At 33.4% G+C, this 12,163-nt stretch overlaps 1 protein-coding gene across 26 annotated transcripts in view; it reads left to right on the top strand.

The window, feature by feature from the left end:
• Positions 1-12,163, top strand: part of LOC116134115 (putative disease resistance protein RGA3) — a 76,697-nt gene that overhangs the window by 32,852 nt on the left and 31,682 nt on the right. For 20 of the 26 annotated variants that reach the window (XM_031419784.1, XM_031419793.1, XM_031419785.1 and 17 more), the window contains 6 exons: positions 7,397-7,629; positions 7,750-7,977; positions 8,137-8,489; positions 8,611-8,702; positions 8,814-8,914; positions 9,080-9,377. Coding sequence is in view for 1 of the 26 variants with exons in the window: in XM_031419779.1 (XP_031275639.1) it covers positions 3,171-5,579 (2,409 nt within the window). In the remaining 25 variants the exon portion in view is untranslated. Of the gene's footprint in view, positions 1-3,122; positions 5,598-6,012; positions 6,098-6,206; positions 6,344-6,430; positions 6,513-6,643; positions 6,765-6,859; positions 6,940-7,099; positions 7,249-7,362; positions 7,630-7,749; positions 7,978-8,136; positions 8,490-8,610; positions 8,703-8,813; positions 8,915-9,079; positions 9,378-12,163 lie in introns of those variants that run through there. The other 6 variants (XM_031419804.1, XM_031419803.1, XM_031419801.1 and 3 more) reach the window with 6 other exon arrangements.

Here is a 12,163-nt window from a genome sequence, read left to right as displayed (position 1 = left end):
TATCTTTTGAAAGACTTTTCTGTTAATACGTATTTGCTCTTAGAGGCTTGTAAATTTTTTGTTTCTTTGTGTGACAATCACAAAAGCCTTATTATGCAAGTAAAGATAGTTGAGGAATTCTTAGTTACAGCATTTGCTTTCAAATATTGTAAATATTGGAATATATTTTCCATCTTCCTTTCCCTAACAGTTTTCCTTCTTTCTTCTTCTTTTATTTCTCACTTGTTTCCCCCAAAATTCCAAATTATGTTCTTTTTGCTCTTGGTTGAGGGTTCTATAATAGAATACTTGAGTATTGGTTCAATTTTGGTTGAGATTGACTATTGTAACCCCTGTTTTTTTTCTCATAAAAGAAACTCGCATCATGACATGCTGCATAGGCTATTTGATCCAACAATATTGTTAATTTGTAGTTTTGGTTTGGGCACGGGCTAAACTACAGTTTGTAGTTTTATAATCGGGGTGTTTGGGGTAGTTTGTGTACACCTCAACTAATCTACATGGTTCATTAAACGCCCTACAAGTCTAATATTCTAGAGTTAGCCATAAATGTGGTAGATGGCCCTAAGGTGTTTCGAACTTAAAAAGTCAATGAAGAGAGCAAATCTTATTGACTATCAAGCCAACCCTTTGGGTTATTTATTTTGAAATGTTCTTGAACCAATGATCTTAAATTTTATCTAATTTGACTAAATAAATAACATAATTTTTTTTTTTTGTGTGTATTTAATTTTCAAACTATTTTTAGATTTTTTTCCATTAAATCAATGTATTTGTTCCACTCAATTACTTTTAACTTTTTTTTTTTTTTCCTCTTTTGAAGAAAATACTTCATTGAATTAACCGACAATGCCCCTCCATCTAGGGGTGTTAAAAAAAATGTAAAAATAGAACCGAATCGATAACCGAACCGACATACCGGTTAACCAAAAAATTGGTTCGGTTACAGTTCAAAGAATTCAAAAAATTGGATTTTAGGTTCGTTTTCGGTTCGGGTAAAAATGAAAACCGGTTTACTAATAATAATAATAATAATCCCTAAATTTGCACAATTTTTTTTGTTGTTTTCCATTGGGACTTATTTAGTTATTTTGTTGTTTTATTATGGACGTTCCATTTTTGACTTAATTTGTATCAATTTTTAATGTATTGTTAATTATGGTCGATAGATATGTATGAATGTTTAATTATTATTTGGATATGTATTGTTGATGTTTACAATTTTTTCAGCAGTTCTTTTAGAACAAACATTAACTTCCGTTACTTGAATAGTTAGTTAGATATTTAGATTAACTCATCTATTGCATATAATATGACATGTCAAAAAACCTGTTTTAGGTTTGGCTGATGTTCGAAATTGCCCTCAAAGAGTTGAGTGACTGTAGATTTATAAAGGCGACAAATCAACCCCAAGTAGTTTAATTGGCCTAGCGGTCAAGGAGATTTGCACCCTTTATTGAGTTTTTAGGTTCGAACTTTGGGGTTACTCATCACCTTGTGACTTACTTGGTCATTTGAGCTTGTAGGGTGTTCAATGGATCCAAATGATTGGTTGAGATGTGTGTAAGTTTGTCCAAAACAAAAAAAAAAAAAAAAAGACAAATCAAAATAACGATAAGTCTTACTTGCATTTCATAGTGAAATGCACCAACAAGCCATGAAAAGAATAAAATTTGGGTCCATACAATATAAGGAGAAAATTCCGCATAATTTGAATAAAGCAAAAGTTGATGTAAGGTGTCATTAATGAAGAGAATAAATTTGTGTCCCATATAAGGAGAAAAATCTGCATAATCTGAACAAAGCAAAAGTTGATGGAAGGTGCAGGCCCACCAAGCCAATATTTCTTACTATTATTTTCAATAGGTTTGGTAATGCATCATTTTCAATGTAAAACGACTTATTGATGAGTTGTGAGATCAAGTTACAGGGAACTGGCTTTTATGCATCTACTTGAGGATTTGTTGCAAAGTTTGATCTTATATATATATATATATATGCTAGTGTACAGTAGTTAATTATTAGTCTTTAAACTATGTTAATAAGTACTGACTTTAATAGCTGACAGTGTGACAGTTAATACAACAGAGTAAATTCTTAAATGAAAATTTATCAATCTTTTTGTATTATTCTTTAAACATGTTTGGTTAAAGTGATGGAAACTTACAAGACATCTCCCAGATCAAACAAGCCAAAAATCCCAATTTCCACTTGTTTGAAAATAGGCCTTACCAGAACTCATAAACAAAAATATCGATGTTGTTGATGATTCTTAAAACCAAGTTGTTGATGGTTCTGTAATATTTAGAACTTGCTGGCCTTTTTGGATATTTAACCAAACTTGAATTTCGCATGCTTCCCAACCCATCAATCGTATTTTAAATCTAAAATGATGAATAGAATAAGATTTGGGTCCCATTAATGCAGAAAGATTTTCATAATTAGACTAAAAATGGAGATTTAATTCTTTAGCAATAATAAAGGAAACAAAAGTTTGACACTTTATTAAATGCAGGCCAACAAAGCAAAGCATTACTGATTAATTTACTTTTACCGGATTCCAAGCATCAATTGCAACTTCTGCTTTATATATAAAAAGTATTAATACGACACAACCATACATGAACAAGGCAAAAGATGATTCAAAGGCGGGTGGGTCCTTTTCAACCATGTCACATTTGTTGGTTTCCAGCTTCATCTATGTATTATAAGAATTCAAAGAACGTCAAAATCTTCACAAAAATCCTCTTGCTCGTTTTTCTTACAAATATTTAGTTTCTTTGATTATGGCTGAAGCTATTATTTCCACTGTCTTGGAGCAACTGACTTCAATCATTGCTGGAGGGATACAGGAGGGGATACAAGAGGTGAGGCTAGTTGTTGGTGTCGACGAGGAAGTCAAAAAGCTTAGGAGCAATCTTGAAGATATTGAAGCTGTGCTCGTTGATGCGGAGGAAAGACAAGTGAAGGAGAAAACTGTAAGACTTTGGTTAGATCGGCTCAAACACGCATCCTACGACATTGAAGATGTGTTGGATGAGTGGAACTATGCTATGTTGAAACAGCAAATTGAGGGAGTTGAATATGTTGTTGTTCCTAAGAAGGTGTGTTTCTTCTTTCCCTCCTCTTGCTTTTCATTCAAACAAGTTATTTTACGTCATGACATTGCGATGAAGATAAAAGAAGTCAATGAAAATTTAGATGTCATTGCGAAACAAAAAGATAGGTATAAGTTTAATGTGAGTAGAAGTGTTGGGAATTCCGACCGAGTACAAAGTACTTCATTTGTTGATGTGTCCGATATATATGGTCGAGTTGAGGATAAGAATACTTTAGTACGCATGTTGTGTGAGAGCAGTGAACAACACCCCCATATCATCTCTATTCTGGGGATGGGGGGAATCGGTAAGACAACTCTTGCTCAATTTGCTTCTAAAGATAGTGAGGTGATAAACAACTTTGATAAAGTAACGTGGGTGTGTGTGTCAGAACCTTTTGATGAGAACAGGATAGCCAAAGCAATCATCGAGTCTCTAGAAGGTTGTACTCCGAATTTAGGTGAATTGGAATCGCTTTTTCAGCGTATTAGTAGATCTATTGCTGGAAAGAAATTTTTGCTTATCTTGGATGATGTGTGGTCAGATGACTATAAAAAATGGGAACCATTACATCATTGTTTAAAGAATGGTCTCCGTGGAAGTAAGATTTTGATTACTACACGTAAGGAATCAGTGGCAGGTATGATGGAATCAATTGGCATTATTGCTGTCAAAGAAATGCCCAATGAAGAGTGTTGGTTGTTGTTCAGGCGATTTGCATTTTCTGGTAGGTCTCAAGAGGAGTGTGAAAATCTAGAAGAGATAGGCAAAAAAATTTTAAACAAGTGCAAAGGTTTGCCTCTTGCTGCAAAGACTATTGGTAGTCTTTTGCGATTTAAAAAAACCAGAGAAGAGTGGCAAAATATCTTAGACAGTGATTTGTGGGAACTTGAAGAGTGTGAAAAAGATATTTTTGGTCCTCTACTATTAAGCTATAATGATTTGCCTTTCAAGATAAAACGATGTTTCACGTATTGTGTCATCTTTCCGAAGGACCATAACATAGAAAAAGATTATTTGATTAAATTATGGATGGCTCATGATTATCTCAAAGAAGGAAATAAAGTAATGGAGATAGTTGGTCAAGAGTATTTTGATTACTTAGCATCACGCTCATTCTTTCAAGAGTTTAAAAAAGATGATGACAATAATATCATAGGATGTAAGATGCACGATTTAGTGCATGACTTTGCCCAATTCCTGAGTAAGAATGAATGTATCTCGATAGAAGATGATGGTCTTAAGGATCCAATCATAAACTCTTCTTATCATGAGCAAGTTTGTCACTTGATGGTGACAATTCATAGAGACTATTCATTTCCTAATTCCATTTTTAGTCTCAGAAGGATTCACAGTTTCCTATGTAATTTTGAAGATTCCTCGGATCAATTGGCTCCTAATATCTTACCAAAATTATTTGGTGAGTTGACATGTTTAAAGGCATTAACCATAGGTAGTATGGTAAAGTGGAGTGCAAATGTGATTGAAGACATTCCTAAAGAGATTGGAAAATTGATACATTTGAGATATGTTAATTTGAGAGCACTAATAGTGAGAAAACTTCCAGAAGAATTATGTGGATTATATAATTTGCAAACTTTAGACATTAGTGATTGTGAAGTATTGGAAGAATTACCTCAAGGGATTGGAAAATTAATAAATCTAAGGCATCTAGAAAATGATGGGGTCTGGTCATTAAGATACATGCCTATAGGAATTCAAAGATTGACTAATCTCCGAACCTTAAGGTTGTTCGTTGTGAGTGGTGGTGGTGGTGGTGGTGGTACTGATAATAAAGCATGTAGCCTTGAAGGTTTGAAATACCTTAACATATTCGGAGAGTTGCGTATAGCAAAGTTAGGAAATGTATCAAATGTGGATGAAGCTAGAAGATCAGAGCTCAAGAATCAGGAAAACCTCCTTCATTTATCTCTGGATTTCAATACAGATGAAGGAGAGAGGACGAATGAGGATGATGAAGTACTTCTTGAAATCTTACAACCACCTTTAAATTTGGAGAAATTAGTGATACGGAATTACAGAGGCAACACTATTTTGCCCAACTGGATGATGTCCTTAACCAAGCTCAAGAGATTAACGCTCTCTACATGCATGAACTTGAAGCATTTGCCTCCCTTGGGAAAACTGTCATCCCTTGAATATTTGTATATAATCTTTATGTGGAGTTTGAAAATGGTGAGTAATGAATTTTTGGGAATAGAAAGTGATGGCACATCTTCATCATTTATTTTCTTCCCCAAATTGAAAACTCTTTGGTTGTATAATATGTTTGAATGGGAAGAGTGGGATTATGAGATTACAAGAAAGGGAGAAAAAGAAGATGATATTACAATCATGCCATCTCTTGTTTCCTTGACAATTTTGGAATGCCCCAAATTGAAGGCACTACCAAACCACCTTGTTCAAAACAAAGCATTGAAAAAACATATTGCTGGCTGTCCTCTGCTAGGCTACAATTGATGAAGGGGAAGAAGAGAGGTAATATTTTTTTATTTTTGTTTAAATAAAAGTATTTGTGATTGAATAATTAATGAGTTTGAAGATATTGAAAAAAGCCATGTGTTTAAGTTAAATGATAATGATAGATTTAGTTGGTGGTAATTTAAATAATGGTCCAAATTCAAGAATTAGTAAATATAATATTAATACATATGGCTGGCCTGGCATTGCCAATTTTGATTCACTAATTATATTCACTTTTGATTTCATTATCTTTATAAAATTAATTTTATTTCATCAAAACTTTTAGTTAATTAAAAATAAATATAGAATATTTATATATTTTTTGTAAAATTAAAGAATGGATTGGGTCATTAATACAAAATAAGGTACATAACTGCTTTGTGTTTCTGATTCTAATGTGCTGAAGTGATTTACTCTTTCATCTTTGAAGGAAATACTCAAGGGTAAAGCAGTAAATAAAGGAAGAACAACAATGAAAGATATATATGATTGTTGGTTGTAGGGGAAAATGAGAGGTAATATATTTTATTTTTGTTTAAATAAATGCATCCAATTTCTGATTGAATATTTAATCAATTATTCAAATTTCATGTGTTTAAGTAATATTCTGTTACTGATCATCAGACTAACTACTAGAGGCCATAGAAATGCAGAACCAGTTTATCTCATTTTTGGAAGAAGAAACTTTGTTGAGGGACTTGTATAAAGAGATAATTTGCAAGATGAAACAAGAGCTCAATCCTGTTCTTAACATTTCCCTGGTGAGCTTCAGACTGATCTATGTTTCTATCTCCTGTTTGCTTCTTGCGTAGACAATTTGTTATTGATAATAGATACTTGACACACAGCATTTTCCAAAACCAAACCCAGGGAAACTTTGAAGAGAGGAAGAATGGGTTTTGGAGAGTAGCAGAAAGAACTCAATTAATGGTTGGTTATGCTTTCTCAATGTTGCTGTCTGTTCTTTCTTTAATTCATGATGTTTATTTAGAAAGCAAATCACAACATTTTGTAACTGGTTCTGTTATTTATTTTTTTATTATGGTTGCCAACAATGCTAGGAATTTCAAATTGACCACATGGCATCATGCACTGAAGAAAACTTGATTGAGGTACTTGTAAGCAAAGAGAAAACTTACCAGATGAAATCAATGCTCAATCCTTTGTCTTCACATTTGCTTGGTAAGCTAGAATTTGATACTATTAATCATCTGATAATATTGTTTATGCAATTTTTTTGGTTTAACTAAGGCATGCAAATTTCTATTTGATCACAGCTTCAGAATTTGTGCCTTAGAACAAATATGGAAGAGGATGGACAAATATAGGAGATTATGTACTCGAAAGGACTCAAGTGGTTGGTTATGCTTTCTCACTTCTTTGTTTTTCCTTATTTTTAAACTAGAAAGCATATCACAGCACAATTACTGGTTTTGCATGTTCTTTAAATTTTATGCATAACTGATTTATGTATCTGTTATTTGGTTTCTCTTACTGTTGGATTGCTCTTTTGTCAGAAGCTTCTCAAATTACGGTGGATTCCCTCTATGAAATCCTTTGATGATTCATTGTGATAGGTTTATTTTCTTGCTTATCTCTCTACTCAGTGGGGACATTGAAAAGCCATGTTCTCTATAATTAAACTTTATTTTGATATGTTAATTTTGATGCAGAGAGGCAAGTTTAAGATGTCATGAATTTCCTGAAGAATCAACGTTGACATATGATGTCTTGAATTTCAGCAAAACTTTCCTATGCTAAGACATTTGTTCACTTTCAGCTAATTGAAACCAGGCATAAAATTCCTTCTGCAGAACTTTTTGTCATGCTGGAAAACAGTGACAGACCAGGCATAAAATTACTTATGCTGACAATTTATAACTTCTGTCACTGATCGGCAGAGAAAATACTCCGGGGCAAAGTAATGAAAGGACAAGTTGTAATCGTTCAGTAGCAGAAATTTCGGTGAGGGCAATTCTATCGAAAAGAAAAGTTGCCCAATGAAACAGCCAACAAGTGCATATCTTTTGGTTTTCAAAGTTTCTTTGTGAGTAGCATCTCATCTATCCGTTTCCTACATTGCTTCTTCAAGAAAACAAATTGTTATTGATGATACCGCATTACCTATTCATTTCTTCTTTAATAACTGGTTTTTGGTGTTTGTCAGGGAGCTTCTCTAATTGCACTGAATTTCATCTATGAAATCTTTGAGGACTCAGTTTGAGGTTTCTCTTGTCAAGTTGTAAGGAAAGTTACCTATGTTAAGGTGTTTGTTCTCTTTGAGCACATTGAAACCCGGCATCAAATTCCCTGTCAAGAACATTTATTCACGCCGGAAACTATTGACAGGCCTGGAGAAACAAGTCCTAAATCTTTTGGTTTTCAAATTTGCTTGGTGAGTAGCATCTCATCTGAGTTTCTATTTGCTACATTGCTTCTTCAAAAGAACAAACTTTCATTGATGGTAGCCGATCACCTATTTATATTCAACATTTGTTTAGAAAACTTGTATATGGTATTAATGTTTGCATCTTCATGTGGGAGTGTGCTTTAGCATCAGATGATAATGGAACCATGAATCGTAACAGAGGAATTCAAACATAATGATACAAGCATGCTAATAGGGGAATTATCAATGAAAGTTGTGACTTGTGACTTTTAAGTAGATATTGAGCAACTGCATCTGTCATTACACTGGATTCTCTATGAAATCCCTTGATGACTAAGAAGCTAAGTTTGTTCTGGTTGTCCCTCTACTTATCAGGCAAGTTTAAGATGTCATGAATTCGTGTTTTTTTTTTTTTTTCCCTCTATCTGAGCTTATTGGAACCACACATTTTATGTCTACTGAAGTTTGTATCATCCTGGAACAAGTTGACAGGCCTGGAACCTATGTACTTGTTAAAGGTCATAATCCCACTTTCCTTTAATCAATTTTCTGATACTGTTTAAGTTTCTTTTTCTTTATACTAAGGCATGTAATTTTCTATTCATAGTTGCAAGTTTCATCAAATATTTATTGTCTCAGTGCTGTATTTTGCGTTATTTAAGAGAGGAACAATGACATTCAGAGGTCAGTTGAAGAATTGTGATTAATAAACATATCAGAGTTAATACATGGTTGGTAATGCATTCTTACTAATAATCTTTATTTTTTCTTCATTCTTGATGTTTAAACAAAAGCAGATCACATCATCCTCTTTCTGAATCTGCTATTTCTTTAATGTGCAGAACTGATTTCCTCACCGCAGGGAATGCTCTAGGGCAAAGCAATTGCAGAAACCTCATTGATGCTCTTGTAGAACTAAAAGCAAATTTGCCTCATGAAACAAGTACTGAATCTTTTGGTTTTCACATTTTGTTGGTTGAGCTGGCCTCTGATCTATATATCTCTTACTTGCTTCTTAAATAGAACAATTTACTACCCTTTTTTAGAATTAATATCATCACTGTCATTTGTAATCCTATAAATAATTAATGCATTTTTCATATGTCAGTGTGCTTTTACCCAACTGGATGATGTCCTTAACCAACCTCAGGGACTTTACACTAGCTGGATGCATAAACTGCAAGCATTTGCCTCCCTTGGGAAAATTGTCATCCCTTAAATCTTTGTGTATAACTCTCTGTACTCCTTAAAGGTCACAACACTGGGTTATGGAAGAGAGGAAGAATGAAGGACCAATTCTTTATAGTTGAATGGCAGAAACTTCATTGAGGCACATATATTGTAACAAGAAGAAACTTTTGCCTGATGAAACAAGTGCTGAATCTTCTGGTTTTCACATTTTCTTGGTGAGCTCTATATATGGATAAAAGTCTTCATAATTTAATTTAATAATATGTATTTACCGCTTCTGCTTTATATATAAAAGGATTTCTACAACACAACTATACATAAAACCAAACAAAAGATGATTCAAGGTGCTGGCCAACCAGGCTCACCATTACTGATTCTATTATTTTAAAAGGATTTGGTATATATCAACATTGAAGTCTGCATATTTTTGTTGAATTATTGGTATCAATAGAAGGTGCGCAGGTCCATGCCACCATGTAACATTTGTTGGTTTATAGGCTTCTTCAATGTTATGTAGTATAAGAATTCAAACGATGTCACAAGCTTCATGAGTATATCTCTCGCTCTTTCTTCTTACAAATATTTACCTTTTCTGATTATGGCTGAAGCTATTATTTCGCGTTATCTTGGAGCAGCTGACTTCAATCATTGCCCAAGGAATACAACAGGAGGTGAGGCTAGTTGTTGGTCTTCTAGCTATTCAAGCTTCAGGAGCAATCTTCAAGCTATTCAAGCTGTGCTCCTTGATGCAGAGGAAAGACAAGTGAAGGAGAGAAACGTCAGACTTTGGTTAGATCGGCTCAAGGACACGTCTTATGACATTGAAGATGTGTTGGATGAGTGGAACTGTGCTTTGTTGAAACAGAGGATTTGAGGGGCTTGAAAATGCCCTTGTTCCTAATAAGAAGGTCTGTTTTTCTTTTCACATTTGCTTGGTGAGTAGCATCTCATCTATATTTCTATATGCTACATTGCTTCGTTAAAAGAGCAAATTGTTGTTGATGATAGCCAATTACCTATTCATATATACACAATCCCTTTTTAGAATTAACATCATCATTGTCATTTTTAGTCTTGTCAATAATAGTAATGTTTGCATCTTCATGTCACAATGTGGTTTAACATCAGTTGATCGTGGAGTGATGAATCGATGCGGAGGAGGAATTCGAACATTATGGTACAAGCATGCTAGATGGGAAGTTCTTATCAATGAAAGTATGCTAGATGAAGAAACTTCTCCAATTACTCTAGACCCTCGATGAAATCCTTGATGACTGTTAAGAGTGTGGTTTGTTTTGGTTCTCTCTATTTAGTATGACAAAGCCATGTTCTCTGTAATAAACTTTGATTTTGATATGTTAATTTGGATGCAGTGAGACAAGTTTAAGATGTGGTGAAGTCGTTTTCTTGTTGCATTTGATCTATTTGAGTATATAGAAACCAGGCTTCCAATTCTGTCTACTGTACTTTATATCCCTCCTGGAAAAAGTTGACAGGCCTGGAACTATTTCGCATAGCCTATGTTTGTACATTTTAAAGGTCATAATCTCACTTTCCTTGAATCATTAAAAGTGCTTTTTACTTTATAATAAGGCATGTAGTTTTCTGTTCATAGTTTCAAAGTTCATTAAATATTTATTGTCTCGGTGCAGCTTTTTACATTATGGAAAAGAGTAAGAATGGCATTCGGAGAGTAGTCGAAACAACTCGACTAATATGGAGTTAATGGTACGTTATGTATTCTCACTAATAATCTTTATTCATTCTTCGTTTCTTGATGTTTAAACAGAAGCGCATCTCAAAATCATGTTTCTGATTTTGTAATTTCCTTCATGTGCAGTGTAAAAAGAGTGAGTAATGAATTTTTGGGAATAGAAAGAGATGGCACATCTTCATTATTTATTTTCTTCCTCAAATTGAAAGTTCTTTGTTTTTTTGAGAATGTATGAATGGGAAGAGTGGGATTATGAAATTACAAGAAAGGGAGAAGAAGATGATATTACAATCATGCCGTCTCTGGTTTTCTTGAAATTTATAATTGTCTCAAGTTAAAGGCACTGTCAAACCACCTTGTTCAGAAGACAGCATTAGAAAAATATATTGATGGTTGTCCTCCGCTAGGCTACCCTTGAAGGCGAAAACTAGTTAATTAATGTATATAGCGAACTTTTACAGTGAATTATTCTTCATAAATTGAGTATATTTTATTGCATAATAATCCCACTATATTCAATTTGTTTATATATTATTGGTTTGATAATTAACAATAGTTTGTATTGAGTTACATATTAAACTTTACATTATTAAAGCAAATTAATTAAATAACTTCTTTACCGTGTTGATTTTTTATCCCAGTGGAACTTTTGTCGTCTCTTTACTGTTTGGACCTCATTTGCGCCAAATGATTTCTCATGGTGCAGTACCTCGCAACCTTGAGGACAAGGTTGAACCACGGGGAAGGCAATGTTAGGATTATTTTAGAATTATGATTATTATGTTAAATTTTTTTATAATTATCATTTATAATTATGTTATTATTTTATTAGAATAGAATTATGATTATCTTTTTATAATTAAGATAGAATATCTTATTAGATTTGAATTAGACAATTAGAGTCATTTTGGGAGTCATTGGAGTAAGGCTATATAATAGCCTAAATCAAATCTAGATTGTGGTTATCAACGAAGAATTTTGTCAATTAATCTTTCTGTCTCTTGTCTTAGAGGTCTCTGTTTCTTATATAAATAGATTCTATCCCAAGCTCTATCAATATGTGATTGATGAGTGACTATTCGTGGTTAGAGAAACAAAAACTTGACTCATCAAAGTTTGAGGAAGCATGAAAAAGCAAATTCACAAGATTGAAGAAGACAAGCCAGCAATGTTGCCCACTAAATCTAAAGCTGGCCTGCTGAGTTGATTCTTATACAAGACAATTACGTTCTTTAAATTGATTTTGGGTATTAAAGATGTTGCAACTTGTAAAATGGAGTTTTCTGG

This window comes from Pistacia vera, unplaced genomic scaffold (genome assembly GCF_008641045.1).
Source record: "Pistacia vera cultivar Batoury unplaced genomic scaffold, PisVer_v2 Contig283, whole genome shotgun sequence".
Classification (NCBI taxonomy): domain Eukaryota; kingdom Viridiplantae; phylum Streptophyta; class Magnoliopsida; order Sapindales; family Anacardiaceae; genus Pistacia; species Pistacia vera.
This window is presented reverse-complemented; position numbering and strand designations above follow the sequence as displayed.